This window comes from Platichthys flesus, chromosome 17 (assembly GCF_949316205.1).
Source record: "Platichthys flesus chromosome 17, fPlaFle2.1, whole genome shotgun sequence".
Taxonomy (NCBI): domain Eukaryota; kingdom Metazoa; phylum Chordata; class Actinopteri; order Pleuronectiformes; family Pleuronectidae; genus Platichthys; species Platichthys flesus.
Window position 1 is genome coordinate 19,136,230 of NC_084961.1, and position 20,786 is coordinate 19,157,015.

Consider the following 20,786-nt stretch of genomic DNA (forward strand, 5'->3'; position numbering starts at 1 on the left):
CTTGTGAAGTGGAGCAATGTACTGTAATGTAGCCACAGTAATGGGATGGAAAAAGGCAAAATGTCTGTCTCTCTTCCTCGTCTGTCTCACTCCTGCATGCTTGGCATGCGTGCGTGTGTGCGTGTGTTTATGGGTGAGTATATTTCGGCTAATATAATTAGGGATAGTTTCATTCTTTTTTCAATCATTGCCACATAATAATTATTCCTGCTATATTATAATCTTAAAATGATACATACAGATTGAAGGAAAGCTTTATTTTGAATTAAACTTGGGTCTAATATAACTTAATAGCTAGCTACAAGACAGGAACCATAACCACAGGGATGTCCTACAACCTAATGCCAATTGTTCTTATTGATGACTTATGATTGATATTAAATGGACATCAGTAGTAAATACTGACTTAAAAGGTGTGCAGATCGGTCTGAGGTTGAAATTGTATGTTATATGTGTATTATTAACATTAAATAAATATTCCATGTTATCTTGACTACATGATTATCGCAACACCTCTAGTGCAGTAAAAACGAGCTCATCACCAGTCAGATAGATTCACACACAGTCATTTGAGCAGCTCGCGACGCTCTCTCAGTTGGATCTGACAGAGAGGCCACGGTAACTCAGATAACCCTTTTTACTAGAGAGAGCAGTAGAGAGGCTGCATGGACACAGACTCACCAGCACTGGACAGGTGAAGACTGAAAAAAAGTAGCCTGGTCTGATGAACCTGGATTTCTGCTGAGGCTGCAGAATCTGGTGTCAAGAGCATGAATCCATGGAAGCAACCTGTATCATCTGACTGCTGGTGGTGGTGTGATGGTGGGACAGTTTTCTTGACAGACTTTGGGTCAGTAAATACCAATGAGTCTTCATGTGAATGTCACTGTCTGAGTATTGCTGCAGACCATGTTTGTCCAGGTTTGGCCACAGTTTACCATTGTCTAAAGTTAACTTCAAGTAGGATAAAACGGGTAGAACGGGTCATCCACTAACCAGATAGATAGCGGTTTGATCCCAGTCTTCCCCATTCTGCATGCTGAAGTGTTGTTTGGCAAGATGCTGAACCCCAAAATGCCTGTGTTGGCTGTCCCATTCTCATAGAAAAAAGTGCTGCCCATAGATGCACTGTATGAATGTGTGTGTGAATTGGTGAATGGCAAAGAAACTGTACTTTGAAGCACTTGGAATGGTCTTCAAGACTAGAGAAATGCTATATATAGACCATTCACCATTTAGCTCTACTGTCGCCGGATGTGAACCCAGTAGAACCTTTGTTTTTTTGGTTGAACGCGAATGTGTAGCTGACAAATCTGTAGAAATGATGGAGTTATGTCAACCTGTAGCAGAATCTCAGAGATAGGTTTCCAACATATTGTTCAATCAATGTCATGAAGAACTGTTGAAGAACAGTGGGAAGAACCACCCAGTATTATTATTGTTATATGGTAATTGAGCATATATCGCTTACATACATAAACAATTACATATCATAAATGATTATAAAAGAGTTTTCTCAGCAACCTGATGTATTAGTCTTTAAAAGACATGAACAATAACAGAGGTAGTGATAGAAAGGATGATCTGCATTTCGGTGGGGGCATGTACAATCTATGATTAATGCATGAAGATGCAGATTAATGTGAGGTGTAAATGCAAAGTAGTTAAACAACATGCACACATATCCTGGGTTAATGAATGCTGATGATAACCAGGAAAAGTTTGTAATTCACTTTGAGTATGTTTCTATCAAGTTCAGTTTCTGTGGCAGTGCCACGGTAACAAATGAGTTTTCATTGATATAGTCCGACTAATCGGATGTGGCTGAGCAGTGGAGCAGCAGTGAACTCCCGGGGAAACAGAGGTGAGAAGTTGAAGGCTGTGGTGACTCTCTGGCCATCAGCATCCCTTCACAAGCACATTTTTGCTGTGAAGGGCGTAGGTATTGTGCACCAGTCCTGGGTGAGGGAGTGTCATAGTAAAGATCAAACGCTGTGTGTGTGTCTCTGTGTGTCTGAGCCCAGGCCTGGCCAGCTGGTGTGAGTACTGCCAGTAGCCATGTTTTATTCTGTTTCATGTTGCAGACACGCCTGCCACTCACTGTCAGAAGCATCCCACTCAAATAGCTTCAAAGGTTCCTGTAGGCTTCACATCCACTGTCAGTGGCTTCATTAGGTGTTCTCACACAACATACACACACAAACACACACGCACACGCAGTGCAGTGTAGCAGGGAGACCCAAAGGTTATTTTCTCTGAGTGTGTGGAAGGTCATTGTTTTGGCCGTGCCTCTTCTCTCTGTTGCTCTTCCTGGGAAACTTGGTTGAGACTTCTCACAGATTCACACATACTCACATGTAACAGTATCAACCTTCTCACAGTCTGGGAGAATGACTTTGAGAAGGTTGGTACAGTTAATTATGTGTTTATGGGCAGTTTGTATATTTCATGTCTTTATTTCATTGTTAGGAAAGTCAACAAAATTTCAGTGTTTTTTTGCCTTAGGTTGAAATAATCGATTTTCTACCCATAAGGGGGCAGCAGAACAAACTAAGAATAGCATATAACTAGTTTTACCTTATAATCTTCATCCAATATGTTAGCATTACAACATTACAATGCGGAGCAACATACACCTTGTTGCAGACGTCTCTGGTAACTAAAAATGTTCCTTCTATGTTCAGCAACTTTATTTCCTGATAAAAACACCTGGATATTATTTAAATGTAACACTATGTTTTTCAAGGGTTAATTGCTATTTTTGTTCTACATGTGTTTGTAACTGGATGTGTAGTGTATCAAAGATTATTCACTGAAAAAAGCCACTTGCTGTCGCTTGAAATCAGGTCCTGGTGGGATGTGTAGCTAAAGCAATGCACAAAAAGTGCGGAAAACAGTGTGAGAAATGCCCAGTGGCAAAGTGGGGATCCCACACACACAAATAAACAAATTAAATATTAAAATCAACATGATTATATTTTGATTATTTTGATGCTCTCCATATGAATGCTCTAAGGTTTGTGTGATAAAACACTCAGATTATAACCTTTACAGTATCCGGGCAGCCCCGCAGGTCAACAAGTGACTCTGCTCATTTCAAATCACTCACACATCATAATCTACGTAAGGAACGTCTCTCCTCTCTGCAGGATTGTGTGTGTGTGTGTGTGTGTGTGTGTGTGTGTGTGTGTGTGTGTGTGTGTGTGTGTGTGTGTGTGTGTGTTTTTACCAGTAATAAGGTTAAAGGTGCACATTTTAGCAAATCAGTCCCAGTGTAAAAAGACACCTGTACTAAAGACATTATAAATGTATGTAAAGGTATTACATACATTTATAATGTCTTTAGTTTTTTTATTTTATTTGTTTTTTATTAAAACGTACTGGAATGCTTTAGAAACCAGTTATACAACCCTTAATAAGAAGACATTTGAATTGCCAGATTGAGCAGAAAGGAATCAGAAAGTGGTACAGGTAAATCCTCCTGATTTCCTGCTTTGTCGTATGGATTATAGCTGGATCAAGTCTTATACTTTTAGTTTGACTCCACCAAACCAAAGGTTTTTCATTAAAAATAATGAAAGCTCAAAACAAATGCTCAGTCGATGTTCAAACTCAGCTTCAAGACGTCCAAAGCAAACTGTCTGCAGTTTCCCCTGTATGGATGAACCCTCCAATTTGTAGTCACAGAAGGTTTCCTGTCCACTAAGTCCCTGCTGACCGAGCTTCTCTCTCTTCCTTCCCCCCCTGTCAGATCCTGCGCATCTGTACGAGGTACACCCCCGAAAAGGACACCATGACCTTCTCGGATGGGCTGACCCTCAACCGGACGCAGATGCACAACGCTGGCTTCGGCCCTCTCACTGAATTGGTGTTCACTTTTGCCAACCAGCTGCTGCCCATCGAGATGGACGACACGGAGACAGGCCTCCTCAGCGCCATCTGTCTCATCTCTGGAGGTGGGCTAACCGGGGCAGAACGGGGAGGAGTGGTGGGGGGGAAGTGGGGAAGAAGGACAAGATAAGAATAGGGGGGGGGGGGGGGGGGGGGTATGGAAGAGATACAAATTTGAATGCAAACCATCATCACATGTTGGATACAATGTGTCATATGTTCATTACATAAAATTTAAGAACTGCACACGTAGCAAACAGTAACTTCCTGTCACATGTTGCAAATGTGGCTGTTAAACTGTTAGCGGTCCAACAGCAGAAGTATGTCTTCATAGTTTGACAGTGTTAAATCCTAACTCGAACATTTTAACTCAGAGGGCAAACTCTGTATTTTTCATCCTGCGCCCCATGTTTATAAATGCGGTGGTGTAAATGAATGATACTTACAAGGGCTGTGTCTAATCTCACCCACTCATTCACTAAACCCTACTTCACCATATAGGGACTTCTATGTAAAGGATGGTAGTGACCTAAATTGCTAAAGAAAAAAGGGCACTTTCAGACATTACCCAGTACATTTCTTCTGCCCCGGTAATTATGTCAGTTATGTAGGATTATGACAGAACAATAACAACGAGGTCGGCCGGTGGAGAATTACAATAATACATTTCAAATGTGTATTTTACACTTACCCTCGATATAAGCATATATTAAAGTCCATTTTTTTATTTGGAAATAAACTTTTTTGCCGCTGTTTTTGCTGGGATGCATTGCTCAAATAGTTCTGTGAACCTGTCCGTCTTTATCCTTGCGATACTTGTGATGTTTTTGATGAGAGTGGGAAGGAGAAGAATCTCCAGAGAGAGAGAGAGAAGGCTGAGACGTGCTGCCCTTTCTTCCTCGTCTCTCCACCAGTTTTCTTCCCGTTAATGGCGTGAGTGCAATGCATGATGGTATATACTGGTTAGTGACCATCTGTCGTACAACACTTTCATGATGCACTGCAATACTCTTTGTCTACTATATAGGATATAGAATATTCGACTAAACATCACCCAAAACACACTGTGACAGTGACAGTGACCCAGTTCAGAAGAACTTCGGTAGGTTCACTGGTAAAGGAATCACTCAGTTTGAGGGAAAAGTGAATCAGCCTCCACCTGAGTCTGAAACCAGGTCACCCACAGGTTGCTGTCAGTGAGGCAGCGCTGTTGTGACTGGAGAGAGAGCAGGGAGAGGAGAGAGATGACGGGCAGGTATGTCACAGCAGAATCCGTTCGCTGAGTGGAAGGTTTGAACTGCCCCTCCCAAGAGAGAAGCGGCTGCTTGTTATCCACGACCATACGTCAGGCATGACTAATACCCTCATGTGGCTACACGCACATTAACACAAAACTCTGTAACACACACAAATGCATATTCAAACACACACAAACACATGCACAAAGTTTTCCTGTATGTCCACTGAAAGTCACACAGCGTCTCCTCTAATTATCACGCTCCCCTCTACCCGTCATTTTCATCAGCGCTCCGGCTCCTTCGCCGCTGGGTTTTCATTCAACAATATATATTTATATACTCAATCCCCAGAGCCTCAGCAAATATTTCAGGCTCTTGCATAATCCGAGGAAAGTGCGAGACACCTCTGATTGCATCTGTAATCATGCTCCTTGTCTGCAGGCCCAGCAGCTTCTGATTTCGATGCACACACTGCCACCCTAAGGCCTAAAGGTGGATTGTAATGTAATCTTCAATGTGACTTTTTTTCAGAGCTGACATTCAGATAAAATAAGACATTACTGGGTTTTGTTTCTTTCACTTTTTGATTCTCAATTGATGGTTGATTCTATATAGTTTCCTATCAGGATTTCTCATCTACCAAGTTCACATATTAAGTTGTCTTGTTGAGCAGTGATTTAAAAATGTCAATTTTTTAAAATGTAAATGATCAAAGTACTGGAAACTGCAAACGTCCTGTAGTATATTTTACTAAGTGACTTTAAACGATTACAACTCTTTCTCCTCACTAAAGGATCGGCAGGTCAGTCATTCCAAGTTCTTTTCAAACCAACAGAGTTGGTCCTCAGAAAAGACCTTCACACTTAATAAAGTGAGACAGATATTAACAAGTGAACCCCAGGTCCATCACTCCATCCTCCTGTCCTGCTGCTTTAACAGCCTCAGGTGAAGGTGACAGCATATTGAGCATCTCCATCACTTTCATTGGAACTGATTAAGGAAGTGATTAAGGCAAAGAAAGAACAGTAGGGAACAGTTAGAAAATGTACTTTGCATGTGTGTAATTTTCAAGATTGACTGGAAAAATGTGAACCAATCTTTTGAAATCTAAAATGAGAGCTGAATTCTTAGAGTATTTCCCCCTGATGGCATCATGCAGTCTGGAATCAGGTGATTCAAACAAACTTAAAAGAAGGCCGTTATTACATCTTGAGTTTTGTTTTTGTAGCTCTGATCATCAGCTATTTGGGTTGTGATCATGTTTAACTCTCTGAGATCTCTGAATGCAAAACAGCACCATGACTTGGCCCTATGGGATTTTATCAATTACTTTAGTGAGAACAGTGTTATCTTAACCGACTCCCAGTTAACAAAGATGAAACCCACGTTGTGATACAAAATTATTTTCCGTTACAATGTCAAAGGGGATATCAGATACCTGCCATAGTTTAATGAAATTATTAAATGTAAACTGGACACTCAGGGTTGTGAAATCTGCTGGATATTCCAAATGGAGAATATTTTTCTGTGATAAACCGACACTTAGTCTTCTCAACACTGCCAGTGGCTACATGTGATGCACAATAAAGCCAAATAAAAACCAAAGGGAGCTACCAGCTAAAAAGTCCTTAATGTTTTTTGAATGGGGGATTTGAGCCATTGTCCCTGTTCACAGAGCAGAGGCCTCTGGTGCATTTGACCACTGAGTCATTCTAATAATCACTATGTGCAGGGAAGTGGTCTCTGGATAGATGCACGGCTTTGAATACCACATCTGCCATGCAGCAGCTCTGCCTCTAAAACCGCACAGTTATCAGAGCTGAGCACAACCAGTCGGAATAAAGGATTTAAATGAGCGTTCTGCTAAAGTTATCTAATTGTAACCATCGCTGCAAATTCTCCTCTGCAGCAAATGAGCTGACATAATGAGATAAACTCTTCCTTCTTAATCAAACCAGGCTTCATGCTGTGATACATGTATTAGCCTCCAGCTTGTCTACATCAGATAAGGCAAAGACATGGATTTATCATAGCTGAGCCTCAAGTCTGACTGGATTTTGTGTGTGTCTGTGTGTGCGTGTCAGATCGTCAGGACCTGGAGGAGCCCTCCAAGGTGGACCAGCTCCAGGAGCCACTGCTGGAGGCTCTGAAGATCTACGTGAGGAAGCGCCGTCCCAGCAAACCCCACATGTTCCCCAAAACCCTGATGAAGATCACCGACCTGCGCAGCATCAGTGCTAAAGGTGGGAGGGAGATGTCCCCTTACGCTTGCACCACACGTACCAGCTCACTGCAGTTACAAATAGCAGGAGGCATCCACGTCTGCCTGCATGTCAGAGACTGATATTCCTGCATTGACGCGTAAGCACTCAAACACTAGAGGCTGACAGGCTGCTATCATTTTGAGCAGAATTATCAAATAAGCTGGTGTCTTGCTGCAATGTGACACAGAGAAATTGAAAAAGGTTCAACTTTATGCAAATGTTCTCTGACGCGGGCCGGGAGAGGTTTTACTCTGGACCGTCAGTAAACTGACAGAAGTAGAGATTCAACCTTGGAGACACAAGAAAGTACGACGTTCATTTTTACATTAAATGAGCAAAGTATGTTGTGGGCGTTTTGGTGCGTTACCATCAGTGGCATGTTGTGATCGTTATCGGCAATGTTCAAAACTTAGCAGGAAAGGTGACAAGGAACACAAGGAGGCAGCACTTTCTCGACACTGGCTGCCTGTAAAACACCACAGATTGAAAAAACATCTTTGATCTGTTCCATGTATGATTTGGACTGATTCACAGTGCTGAGCCTTAAACCCTCTTTAAGCTTTGTTGCAGCCTCAAACGCTTCTATCAACCTTCCACAGACCTCAGCCCCTCGACTTTGGAATCATTATTGTAGAGTTTCCTACTCCTTATCTCTGCTCGTTATCTTCCCTTTAAACCCTTTGTTTAAACTTGGCTTCTTGTTGTTTCCTTGGTTTATCTGATTCCTCTCCAAGCTTATTGTCTTACTAATGCTTTCACTGTTTGTATCGGTTTCATTTGTGTCCTAATCCTTTACTTTTTCTTAGTTTCACTTATTGGTATGATATTTCTCTTGTCTGTATTTTCGGGGCTAAAAAGTAGCTTATATAGTGCACAATGCAATATATAGTTTTAGTAAAAAGTTTTTTATTAAATTAATTCACTAAGGATGTCTTATAAAGAAATCCTGTTGAAACTGCTTCATTTTGCTAAACAATCTGCTAATTAAAAAAATGATCTTCACTCATTGTCAACTCAGGGCATAGTTTTGGAGCTTTCAACTTGTCTGGTGGTTTTCAATGGTGGTGGAGTTAGATAAATTGTTCACAGGCTCAGTCAAAGCCAGTCAGAGGGTTTAGAATCCAGATACTTCTCTAACAACTGTTTCCAAAATCAAGAAATAACTTTCATCCCCCAATTTTGTTTACCCCCCTCATTTTGTCTTGCAGGAGCAGAACGCGTCATCTCTCTGAAGATGGAGATCCCAGGTTCCATGCCGCCACTAATCCAGGAGATGCTGGAGAACTCAGAGGGCCAAGACAGCCAGAGCAACGGCAACAGCACTTCAGCCGAGGCCGCGGAAGGTGAAGGTGAAGGTGAAGATGAAGGTGAAGGTGAAGGGGAAAGGGCCAGCCCCGGCGGCAAGGACAGTCCCAAGGAGGACCCCCCTGCCCAGGAGTCGCCGGGTTCCTTTGACACAGAGGGGGCTGCAGCCACACCTCCTAGCGAAGAGCCCTAGGAGGGTGCACCCATGGGTTCCTCTGAGACTTGCTCTGACATTTCTTTGCACACAAAAAAAAACAGCCGGCAAGGAGTAGACCCCCCCCCCATGCCCAACCTCTCTGCCCTGACTCTCCGACGCTTGGTATTATGTTATCTTTATATCCTTCTTCTCCCATTCCTCTAAAACTCCTTAAAAAGAAAACGTCAACACGGAGGCCTCAAAGGATTACGGTTTGTGTATAATGCTGAACTGAGCTCTCATTTGTAATGGCGTCTCTGGGACTGTGACAGGAAGGGCGTGGCCCTCACAAACCGCCAGAGATGGTACTCCTCAGGTCTCCTGTGTAACTCCTTCTCTGCATGACAGGAGTTCGATAAGTGGTTTTAGTCCTCTCTCTACCTTTCTCTTTCCTACTCTGTCCTCATCTCTTTCCCTCTCTCATGTTGTTTGCATACGTACATTGTACATACCATCGTATGGTTAGATCTCTGTTTCTATGATGAATTTTGTGGTGCTTTTTTCATTGTCTTAAATATTATCTTTGAGGCGATACTTCAAGGTTTGAAGAGGAACAAATTGTAAGTCCTTCAAAACGTTATCTAGAATGTTATTGCATATTGACATTATGGAAGTCTAATATTTTATATTTGTTGCTATATTTAAAACAGTTTTTGTCTTTTAAAACACTTTACTTGCTCACGTCTCTACATGAACGAGTTTACATCCACACCGCCAGAATGCGAAGCTTCTCTCCATAGCGACAGCCGAGTCTGGTCATCTGTTTTCTCAAAGGAGGGAAGCACAACAGCAAAAGCCTTTGACACACACTCATCAGATTGACCGCGTCTGTTTAACTTTCCAGTCTCGGCATGAACCTCAGAGACCCGATGCACCAGATTAGATTTAGAATCAGCCTGTCTATGAAATTAACTCATCTGGTGGCTGTATCTCCTCCGTAAATCAGTTTACCTCACTGTCAAAACAAATTGGGCAAATCAGGTTGATAGATACCAGAGATTGTTCTGCAACAGGCTGTGATCACACAGGACACCCTATACTTCTAGTAGACCATGACTCCACTTTAACCAGGGTCTGTTCAGGGGTTTCACAAGTTAAAAACAAGATGGCCCCACAGTGATGACTGAATGTATGAGGAAGATGTCTGCCTTCACATTATGCCACATGCTATTTAGAAATCCAATTTACTCCAGCACGTACAATTACAGAAAATATCTCAAAAAAGTGAGAGATGATGATGACGGATGATGATTGGACTAAACGTCACATATCCACATTCTCTCTTCTGCAGGCATGTTGTGCTCCTGCTAGCAAACAGAGAAAACATTCATCTCTGGTCTGGTTTCAAGGATGTCTCATATCTCTCTATCAAGATGCAAGTAGAATGGGATACCGTTAAAAATGTAACAGTTGCACAAATAGAAGTTGTCGGGTCATCAAAGCCTCGGCTTGAATGTCAACCTCCTGAGTGTGTATCCACCACCAACAGCATGAACTACCAACCAGGCTCTGCAGACACTAATGGGCTCTGTTATGGCCTTATGAGCAGAGCTCCTCAATTTATGTTTCCTTCTCTATCCTTTCAGAAGTGTCTTGTTTGAACCAGTGAAACACATGGGCAATGCAATTCTGATTGCTGAGCTGCGTGGGTTGAGGAAGATTGTACAATAATTTAGAAAGCACATGGTTGGGTGGAATACCCAAATCCACTCCACTCATCCGCCTTAGACATCAGACTTGACAGTGTAAGCAACATTTAATGATGCAAGAGGAGATCCCAAATTACCCTCCACAGCCCTGAGAAATGCAGTGGAGTAAAGCTTCTCTTCGGACATTAGATCCAACTGAGTACTTAATCTCATTGGCGGGAAGTAGGCGGCGTGGTGTATCAGATGAGGCAGTCCCGCTGAAAATAAAAGATGATCCTAGAGAGACGTTTTTCTTCACAGCTGAGGTCGCACATCCCAACGAACAATGGGAACTGAACTCCATTATAGCCACTAATACCCAGATCCCTCACTACGCTGCTGTCCCTGCAGGTCGGATCACGGCTCCATTCAGGCTGATACCGTGTGGTTGTTCATGAACAGCACAGGGGACAAACTAACTGTAGCACTTAAACATGTTCGAAACGTAGCAGTATGAAAGCTAACGGTCCCGCACTCACAGCAGAGGGCCAAAGTTCAACCACCTATCAAACATAAAAGTAAGGAGAACACGGATATCGAAACAGCTTAGGATTTCAGAAAATGTGTGTTTCTTCTTCTCAGAAATGATGCAGTAAGTAGGACAGTTTTTCTTGTTCATAAGTGAAGGTAATAACCAGGAATTTGTGCCAGCATTTGATTTTACCGATGTGGATTAGTCACAATTTGAATCTGAAATTATAGATTTACAAAAGACGTTCACTTGTTTTTGAGCTTTCGGCCACATAACACCCTCCCTCGTCCACATGTAGAATTTACTTTGTTGTCATTTAACTAGAGACATGGTTTCCGCTTGTTAGACTTCTCATCCACGTCCAAGACTAAAAGGAGTAGTTACACCTTTGGTAAATGCACTTATTCATTAGGAAGTTGGGAATTTGTTAGTCTAGCATATATGTTCGACCTCGGAAAATACAGTTTAGAGGTTGAGAAATCAGAATTTATTATGTAAAGAAAAAAACAGAAAAAACAAACTCACCTCCTCTGGACAGTCAACCATATCGCAGGGTCTTCAACCAGTGAGCTGAGTCTAAATTCACTCCCATACTGCACTTTAATTACGTTTTGCCATTTTACTGGAGTTCCCAAATTCTCAGTGTCAAATTCGTGCTCTATATATAGAACCTTCCAAAATCTCAAAGTGTCTCCATGGCACGTCCACGAAATGTTGCCAACTGTCCCTTAGTGCAAATCTTTTGCGTTAAAGCAAAAGTTACAGTTGTGTGACACTTACCGTGTCAGTGAGGCAAAGTGAAAGTACATGACAGACTGATTCTGGACACCTATTATATGTGTTAGTCTGACACTGTGATGTTTAAAGGTTTTTTTATGACTGAGCTTTGTGGGACACGATGAGGTGAATTATTAAGTTTGATGACATTCGGCTTCCTTAAATACAAATGCAAATTCAAAATCTGGGTCAAAACCAAATTCTATGTTGGCACAAGCATACTCCAATACCTAATGTCCTAGACGTCTCAAAAATATTTGCTGGGATGAATATTTGCTGAGATAAGCACCTCACGGAACTGTTGTAGATGAGTCATTCTGAAAAGCGAGACCCCGGGGCAGTGAGGAGCTCTGGGTCTCAACAGCGCACAACAAAAACCCATCTGCATTCCATCCCTGCCCAGAAATACATATCATAAGGGAAACCAGTGCTGTTTTAGTTTTTTTTTTGTTTGGTTTCGGCATGTTTGAATGTGAATTATGTCATGGAGTCGGTCAGAAGAATGATATGCAGTGTTAAGGAATAATTACTTCTATCTCAATGTGACATAGGAAATGCTCTCCCTTGATTTTCTGTCTTCCTCTCCTGGTGAGAGATGTAGGTAGGGCGTCAAGGTGTTCTTAATTTTATTTTATTTTTTTTCCTTTTACGAAGCTGGAAAACCTTCACAGCTGAAGAATGTCCACATCCACCCCTTGCGTGTCTGGCGTGCCCTCGGGCGACCGGACACAGCAGGAGCCGTTATCTGTTCCCTTAGGAAACAACTTCACAATGCTGAATTACATCTTGTTTGTTTCTGTTGAATGTTGTACCGACGTAACTGTAATACTTTACTATCTAGCTCACTGCAGAGATGTTACATAAATGGTGTGTGCTTTGCATTTCATTTGGCAGCTCTGTGGAAAAGACGCTCTGTCATTTGTCCTTGGGATTCTGGAATCGCATCTGAATAATGTAAAACAATTCAAAAGGAGGAGTAACTGGAACTTGGTGGGCTGACCTGGGCATCTGGGTCACGCTCCACAAAACACACGTGTACAATTTGCGACAAATAATAGAGAGAAACCCATGAGTGGAAGAAATGGACAACCAAGTCACCTCAGCACCTGATGTCTTTGATATGTTCTGCTCCTGTTCCATGTCAAACAACGGAGCTGCTCCACTCCCCACCCTCTGCCAGGAAGCCAATCAGCTGTCGTCAATCAATCAAACCCAATCAGTCGACAGCTATTTGGTTGACAGGTCAACAAATGAACTAGGGCTTGACGTGGTATGTGAATAAGTGCTTTGAAAAACCAACAGGATTTAAATAAATCAGCCTAAATCACCCTTCAGTTTCACACAGCAAACAACTGCCCTCCACAGGGAATATATCAACGCTGCACTACTACATATCTTTATACTATGATAGAACATTCTCATGGTGTAATGTGTGTAGTGTGTGTAGTGTGTCAAAGGTGTCACTTTTTCTGAAAACCCCAATAAGAATAATTCCGCTAACTGGACATCCCCCACCTTGCATCAGGCACCAATCTGACAACACAACAGAGAGAAGGGAGAAACAGAAACATGACTCCAAATGAATGTCTCTCTACAGCTGATTTCAGACATGCACTGGACTCCACAGCTCCTCTGTATTTTCTCCGAAGGAGGTGCATGTGTGAACGCAAGTGTCCAAGTGAGACGTTCAGTGGTTTCTACTGACCTCTCGTTGTAAACGCATCTCTGCAGAAAAGGCAGACTCTGGGTGAACTCCAAAATTCTCCACCTTTTACCTGGAGTTCATGTTTGACAACAGCTAATGTAAGCTGGATGTCCTCTTGAGCTGAAGGTTGACTTGTCCCTTTAAATAGGAGGTTTTGAATACCTGCAAATTACAGATACTTTGCTCCCTTGTATGCTACAGTATGATGAAGGTGGGACCTTGGGAAAACAGGGACAACTTCCAGTTTTTCTGTCTTTGCAGCTTTCCCACATCATTTCAAGATGGCTGCCCTATTGTCAGCCTTGTAGTAATACCAAACCTCAGTGAGCTATTTTTAGTGTCACATACTTTATTATATTTCATATTTTGTTTCAATGTAACAAGTAAATGCTTTGCAACCATTGAGCCGGTCGTTTGTTGTGACTTGACGTCGCCAAGTATCCGATATCCTCAACATTTGAGTCAAATTACAGGTAGAAGGCTGTTCTACATTAACACAAACACATGGCAGTAGTGTTACAAAGATCCTGTATCTCAGTCTCACATACCAGTCCAACCCTAGACGAAGCCAGGAGCCAGAACACTAGACTGTGAACCAGTATCAGTCATTAACAGTAGCTCTGTTGTTGTCCATCTCGAAGGTGTATTTGGTCGACATCATAAACTGTCCATCGTCGCCTTTTTTCCATCTGTTACAGAGGACCTCACCACCAGTCATATGCAGTGTTGTATAGTCGTGTTAATATGAGACATAACGATCACATCCCACTGAGCGCGAGAGGGGGGCAGGGGCAGGGACGGATGTGGATCGATCCCATCAGCCCCTGCTGCCGGCTCCACAGGGTGAACTTGACCTCAGTAGCTGCTCTGAGTTTTGCGCTCCGATCTGTTTCTCCATTTTAAATATTGTCTCTGTTTGTACATTAACATATGCTTTTTATGTTCATATACTGTTTAACTTTACCATGAGCTGTCCTGGCAAAGTAATAAAATATATTTATTTTAAAAATACACGTGTGTGTTCTTTAAAGCATGCAGGTTATGAATCCTGACAAACAGTGAATGTCTAGTGTTCATTGGAATACGCAGCAGCTCCAGCAGCTGAATGAATACATTGTGCGATGCTACAAAATATAATGGTTATACAGATGAACTACTTAGCTGTTGCTATTCATCCACACCAGAGCTTGGTCTTAGTGGCACAATAAACCCATTAAAAGTGCAAATCAAAGGCATCCATTTGCAATTGGATCATGGATATGCTTTATAATTTTTTACAGCTCTGTGGAGTTTTAGTCCTTCAGCTTTTTTGATTTTAAGGCTAAGTACCAACAGCCTTGTGGACAGCAATTAAGCTGCTATATACAGTGAAAAGGTTCTGAAACCCCACATAGACCTGCATCAGCAAGCAGAACAGTTAACAAGCTACACAGCAACAGGACTAATTTGCTCTTTCTGTATTTGGTGGATATGTAATATCAGCGTGTTAACCTTGAGAAACCTTGAGAAATGTATAATCTGATTGTAGGTCAGCATAGCTTGTTACTTTGTTCCCTTGAATCTGAGATTCATTTCAGGGGTCCAGACACAGATGGGGGTTAAAGGATGTATAGAATGGATGGGCTTGGATTACGGTCAGCTGATCGGAAGAGGTACGAATTGTGAGTGGAAAGTGAAAGTTCTAATGATTGAACGCGAGTATAAACACACGATGTGTTGTCATGTTCAGCGTAATGAGAGGGAAAATGGTCTGTATACATTAAAAGACTTTGCCCAAGGACACTTCAGCCCGAGTTTTAACACGAATGGACAACCCTCATTACCTAATGTTCTTGACAACCTCTGTAGTTTTATTTGGTCACTGCAGTCTTTTTTCCTTTCAGACATGTGACAGCTTAAATAGATCAGAAATGGGTTGTCTAGTTGTCTACAGATTGAATGTCTTAGAATAAAGCTTGACTTGAACCAACATAAGATGATGCTCCTTTAAGTTGAATTGATGCAGCCTGTTAATGTCTTGACATCTCGCTGACAATAACACAGGTTCACTTCATCCCCTCACTTCTATAAATATGTATGTTACATTTCACCAGTTACACAATACATACGTTCATATTTGGTTCACTTGGGCACATTGAGGTTTGGAGCGTCTCTAGTTCACCAAGAGTCTCCCTACCCTGTCTAGTTCCCCTGAGCAAGGCACCTTACTCCCCCAACGCCGTACATGGTCGCTCACTGCTCTATGTGTCCAGCACCAGATGGGTCAAAAGCAGAAGTTAAATTTCCCTACCTGCATGAGTGTGCCTTTGCATGTCTGTGCATGTGTTTGGGAATAATAAATGCATCTTAATCTTAATCTTAATCTCAAATAAATTAACGCTGGGTTTCCCACCATGAGCATGGGTGAGAGGTGGGCTGACAAACAGCCAATCATAGGCAACATCAGCCGATCCAGAGATACAATAACATGTCTGCTTCTTCATTCAATCATTACAGCAATGTGTGATAATTTCAGGTTTAAGTTTCAAACTTTCAGAACTTTCACAATACACAGAGGGCATTTTAATTTGATTAGCAGCCTAGAATGGAGAAGTTATATATTAAAGGCCAAGCTATCACAGACAGTTGCCTTTTTCCTTAAAAAATAATAAGACCTTGTATTACCAAAGTGGGAAATGTGCTGGAAACATGAGTTTCCATGGTAACTCAATCTATCATGAATTTGGGTTATTATCGTCAAAGCCGCTTAAATGAGAGGTTTTTATGTTGTATTTTTAGTTGTGTAGTTTCCATTCTGAGTTATATACACTTGAACATTTTTGATGTTCCTAATGGCCTCATCTTTTAACGCTACCATTATTTCTCTCTGGCAGGATGTTATCCACCTTCTAGCTTGTTTTCCAGACACATATTTGTGATGTTAATATTAGCATCCATGTTGCCATCGCCTATCAGCAGTGTTTTCCCCACTTAACCACTTGAGCAACAAGCACAACGTGTATGTTAGAATGAAAGTGAGCTCCTCTATTTGCAACAGGTGATGAATAAAAGAATCAGGCCAGAAAAAACATGACATTTCATTGTTTACTTTCAACTTCATGTTCAAAAAGTTACATAGTATTTTAACAATTAAAATGTGCTGAAGCACAGCGTCCTACACATCTAAAAGCCACTTGGGACAAATACAGAACATTTCAATGAGCATAAAAAAGAAACCTGTATATGTATAATAAAAAGTGTAAAACACAGACACAATAAAAATCATTAAACATCACCATTAATGTAAATAAAATGAAACAGGAAATGTACAAAAGTCTGTGGTAGCACAGAAGGAGGAGTGGGTTTTGAAAGTAACTGAAGTTTGCTTTAATCGAACATGTTGTCGTCGTCGTCATCTTCCTCGATGTCCGACTCGTGGAAGTACTTCACTTCTTTCTTGGCCCGACCCGGCCGATCACGGGATTTCGCACTCATCGCACTCAGGCTGTTGTCGTTGTCGTCCTCGTCCTCCTCATCATCAGATGGAGGTTTCTGGGGTTTCTGCGAAGACTGAGGAGTTATTAGATTTACCATTGAAAATATAACCTGCATTTCATTTACAAGATTGATCAAAGAATCAAATGTAAAAAATACTGTAAATTTTGTGAGAGTAATATTATCTTGTATTTAATCATCAGATTATAATTACCTGAGTTTAAATGCATTTTACTGTTGTAGCAGAGATAGTTTTCCTATTCCATATGCTTGTGGGTACTTTATAACTATTACTCATATTTTTTAAACCGATCACACATCTTTAAATGTCAAATAAATGTAGTTTAGGAAAATTACAATGTTTTATTCTGAACTGTGGTTGAGCAGTAGGATGAAATGAAAAAGGTAAAGAACATTCGACCACTAACTTTCTGGCCAAATGTGTCTGAGGAATGGACCAACATGAAATGTCGGGTAACGGAAGTCTACATTGAATTATTTAATCAGATTGCTAATTTAGCTTGTGTGTGTGTTAATCATATAATTATTGACTCAATAGATGTAAATCCCAGATGTAAAGCCTTATACTGCTCTTTTAGATTAGCTACAGTTTTCCAAGGTGAACCAATGGTCTTAGGCGTTGTCTACACTAATGCAGATTATTGTTGAACAGATATTTCCCCCTCTGGTCAAAAAAAATATAAATCTCTGTCCAACTGAGAACACAAAAATGACCTCAAATCCTTAGACATGCATTCCAGTCCAACTGATGCACAAAAAAGTCTATATCAACAATCCATCGCATACCAGAGAGGAACATTGTGGTCTAATGTTCAGTGAGGCAAACGTCTGAGAATGTCGCTGATGTGGAGCAGTTACACTGAATGCAACTGTTAACTTGTAATAAGATATATGTGGCTCTCTCTGAGGTTTCTACATATTTTTACCCTGTTAAAAGGGTTTTTAGTAGTTTTTCCTTACTCTTGCTGAGGGTTAAGGACAGAGGATGTCACACCCTGTTAAAGCCCTATGAGATGAATTGTAATTTGTGAATATGGGCTATACAAATAAAATTTGATTGATTGATCTAGCAGTGTTTATTAAACGTAAAACTGATAAATAGCCGACAATGTAAAAAAAACGTTAAAAAACAATGGACATGCATGAAGTGAGCCGTCTAATGTCACTGTTTTCTGTACACATGGATACACAGGAACCATAGTATTTAAAATAACACAGGGAAAGACTCACTCTGCTGGCAGGTGCGTTCATTTTCTTCATTGGACTGTAATCGTCTTCAGAGGCCGAGCCCTTCCTCTTCCTCCCTCGACCTTTACCTGCAAAGAGTCAACCAACCATGACAAAAGGTGACCAAAAACTCACAAGGATAAACATCTCTTTACTGTGATACTGGTCGAATCTTCAGTGTACCTTTGAGAGCTGGTGATGGCTTTTTGGACCCGGTGTCCGAGTCAGAGTCCCATATGGATTTATCTGGCTTCTTTGCTTTTGGTGCTGGTGTCTTCTTAGGTTTGGGAGCTGCATCGGAAGGTTTCTTAGTTGCTGTAGATTACAAATAACAAGCTGCTCATTAAATCATTGCAAGGATCCTAACTGGCGGCAGTGGACAATGACTGTTGACTATAGTGGCATCCGATCTTGATGGTGGATCATAATCTTGCTGGCTGCTGACCATAGACTATGATTGCAGCAGGACTGCTTGACATATAGTATTGAAGTTATCCTTCATAAAGTTTACCCTCATCATTGCTGCTAAAACCTTAATCTTGATGATGTTTTCCTACACTTGACATCTATTGCACTTCTGTCCATCCTTGGAGAGGGATCCCTCACATGTGGCTCTCTCTGAGGTTTCTATGTATTTATACCCTGATAAAAGATTTTTAGTAGTTTTTCCTTACTCTTGCTGACGGTTAAGGACAGAGGATGTCACACCATGTTAAAGCCCTATGAGACAAATTGTGATTTGTGAATAATAAATACAATTTGATTGATTGATTGATTGATTGATTGACACAGCCTTGACCCCTTCACTTAGAACCTATATGCTGGCGGATCGTTTCCTCACCCTTTCTATTTTGTTCGTTATATTAATATCACTATGTACATAAAATGGATTTTCTATTTCCACTACTAGTGAACTGATGAACATGTCAATCAATCAATCAAATTTAATTTGTATAGCCCATATTCACAGATCACAATTTGTCTCATAGGGCATATGTCAGTTATCTCTTTCTGGTGTCACTGTGCAGCAGCTGTGATGCTGCATTAGAGCTCCCTCTGCTGGACGTCAGTCAACATTACCTTTCTTTGACGGCAGTAGTTTGTCAAAGGCAGAGCTGCTGGAGTAGGTTGAGAACACAGGGCCGTTGTCGTCTTCACTGTCTGACTTGGACCGATCTACAAAACGCAGACACAAGACAACGTAACAAAGCCATTCATTAATGACACTTTCTTATCATGGCCAGTAATGCTCTGTTGGCTTGATGTAAACAGGATGCTTCCCCTTACATCTGCTTTGACTTAGAATTATAACATAACATTTACGTAACTGTGGCTTCATTACAGATGCTGCTGTTGTCCTGAAACACTCACAACTTATTGCGTAACAGGTTTCTTAAATGGCTGAATGGTTCAGTGCCAGAAGATGCAGCCACTGTTTTAGTTTAACACTTTACTACAAGTTAGAATATGTCACTTCATAAAAATGTTTTTATTTCCAACGGAATTGACATTTTTTTGTTTGTGTCATATTGAAATATGTTTTTTAATATCTTATCCTGTAAGTGCTACCGGAAAATGAACTTGTCTTTAACCCACATAAGTCTCTTTCCCACTGGTTAAAAAAACATGTAACATCCACTAACATCTGGCTATTATCTGCTAAGGGAATGATTATAATGTATAATTACTCCTGTGTCTGTGATTCTGCATTCTGATCGGCTCCAATCGCAACTGATGGAAACAAGACACTGGGTGAACACACTTATTTGTCGAGACAGTGAAGTGAGCGAGCGCCTCAGTTTTCTGTACGTCTGTGACATCGGAGAACAGAAAGGCAAACTCCTCTAATGGTAATGGGAAAGGAGTCAATCATATTTTTGGCAGCTTTATCCACATTAAAAAAACAACCTGCATATACCAACATATTTTAGGATAAAAGAGGTACTAGTGACTTCAGGAACTATATTCACATCCTGTGCCTACTTTAAACTGGATTAAAATGCAACTTTCGCTCATCAACCAACAAAGACCCATAATAACAGTGAAAATGATTTTGTCAATGATTTATATCTCGGGGGCACAGTGATCTGTCTGGAAACAGCAGGACTCTCCAGAACGTTAGCTGTCCAGTCAAACTCACTATGCAGGAAAAAGAAGGACCTTGGTCAGAGAGACCAAGAAACTGACGGTAAACGTGTCAGAGTTTGTTCTGCAGAGATCAAGGAACCTGCCAGAAAAATGACGTCCCAGCAGAACTCCATCAACCAGGGCCTTTATAGTAGAGTGGCGGCATAAAAGCCACATTGAGCCATTTTTCAAAACCAGTGTAACTTAATTTCTAGTATTGCATTATGGGTTGTTTGTAACATTGACGTAGCTAGGCTTGCATGTTTTCAAGTCGGTTTCTAGCGAGTCCCTCAGACAGTGCCCCCAAGCTTAAGTACCAAAAAAAGGTCCACACTGTTTAAATGTCTATTTAAAGCTAAAATAAGTTGAAGATTACATCAACAACATCAACATGTCATTTA

The 20,786-nt window shown here is 41.2% G+C and overlaps 2 protein-coding genes across 7 annotated transcripts in view; one reads left to right on the forward strand and one right to left on the reverse strand.

The window, feature by feature from the left end:
- The window catches only part of LOC133972829 (retinoic acid receptor beta-like), a 134,171-nt gene extending 121,459 nt beyond the window's left edge, over positions 1 to 12,712 (forward strand). For all 3 annotated transcript variants that reach the window (XM_062410405.1, XM_062410407.1, XM_062410406.1), the window contains 3 exons: positions 3,752 to 3,956; positions 7,214 to 7,372; positions 8,602 to 12,712. In XM_062410405.1, coding sequence (XP_062266389.1) covers positions 3,752 to 3,956; positions 7,214 to 7,372; positions 8,602 to 8,891 — 654 coding nt within the window. In that variant the 3' untranslated portion in view covers positions 8,892 to 12,712. The remainder of the gene's footprint in view (positions 1 to 3,751; positions 3,957 to 7,213; positions 7,373 to 8,601) is intronic.
- Positions 12,713 to 16,606: 3,894 nt separating this feature from the next.
- top2b (DNA topoisomerase II beta) overlaps positions 16,607 to 20,786 on the reverse strand; it is a 36,220-nt gene continuing 32,040 nt past the window's right edge. For 3 of the 4 annotated variants that reach the window (XM_062409423.1, XM_062409422.1, XM_062409425.1), the window contains 4 exons: positions 19,339 to 19,434; positions 18,442 to 18,573; positions 18,262 to 18,347; positions 16,607 to 17,085 (listed from right to left, as the gene is read on the reverse strand). In XM_062409423.1, coding sequence (XP_062265407.1) covers positions 16,903 to 17,085; positions 18,262 to 18,347; positions 18,442 to 18,573; positions 19,339 to 19,434 — 497 coding nt within the window. In that variant the 3' untranslated portion in view covers positions 16,607 to 16,902. The remainder of the gene's footprint in view (positions 17,086 to 18,261; positions 18,348 to 18,441; positions 18,574 to 19,338; positions 19,435 to 20,786) is intronic. The other variant, XM_062409424.1, reaches the window with a different exon arrangement.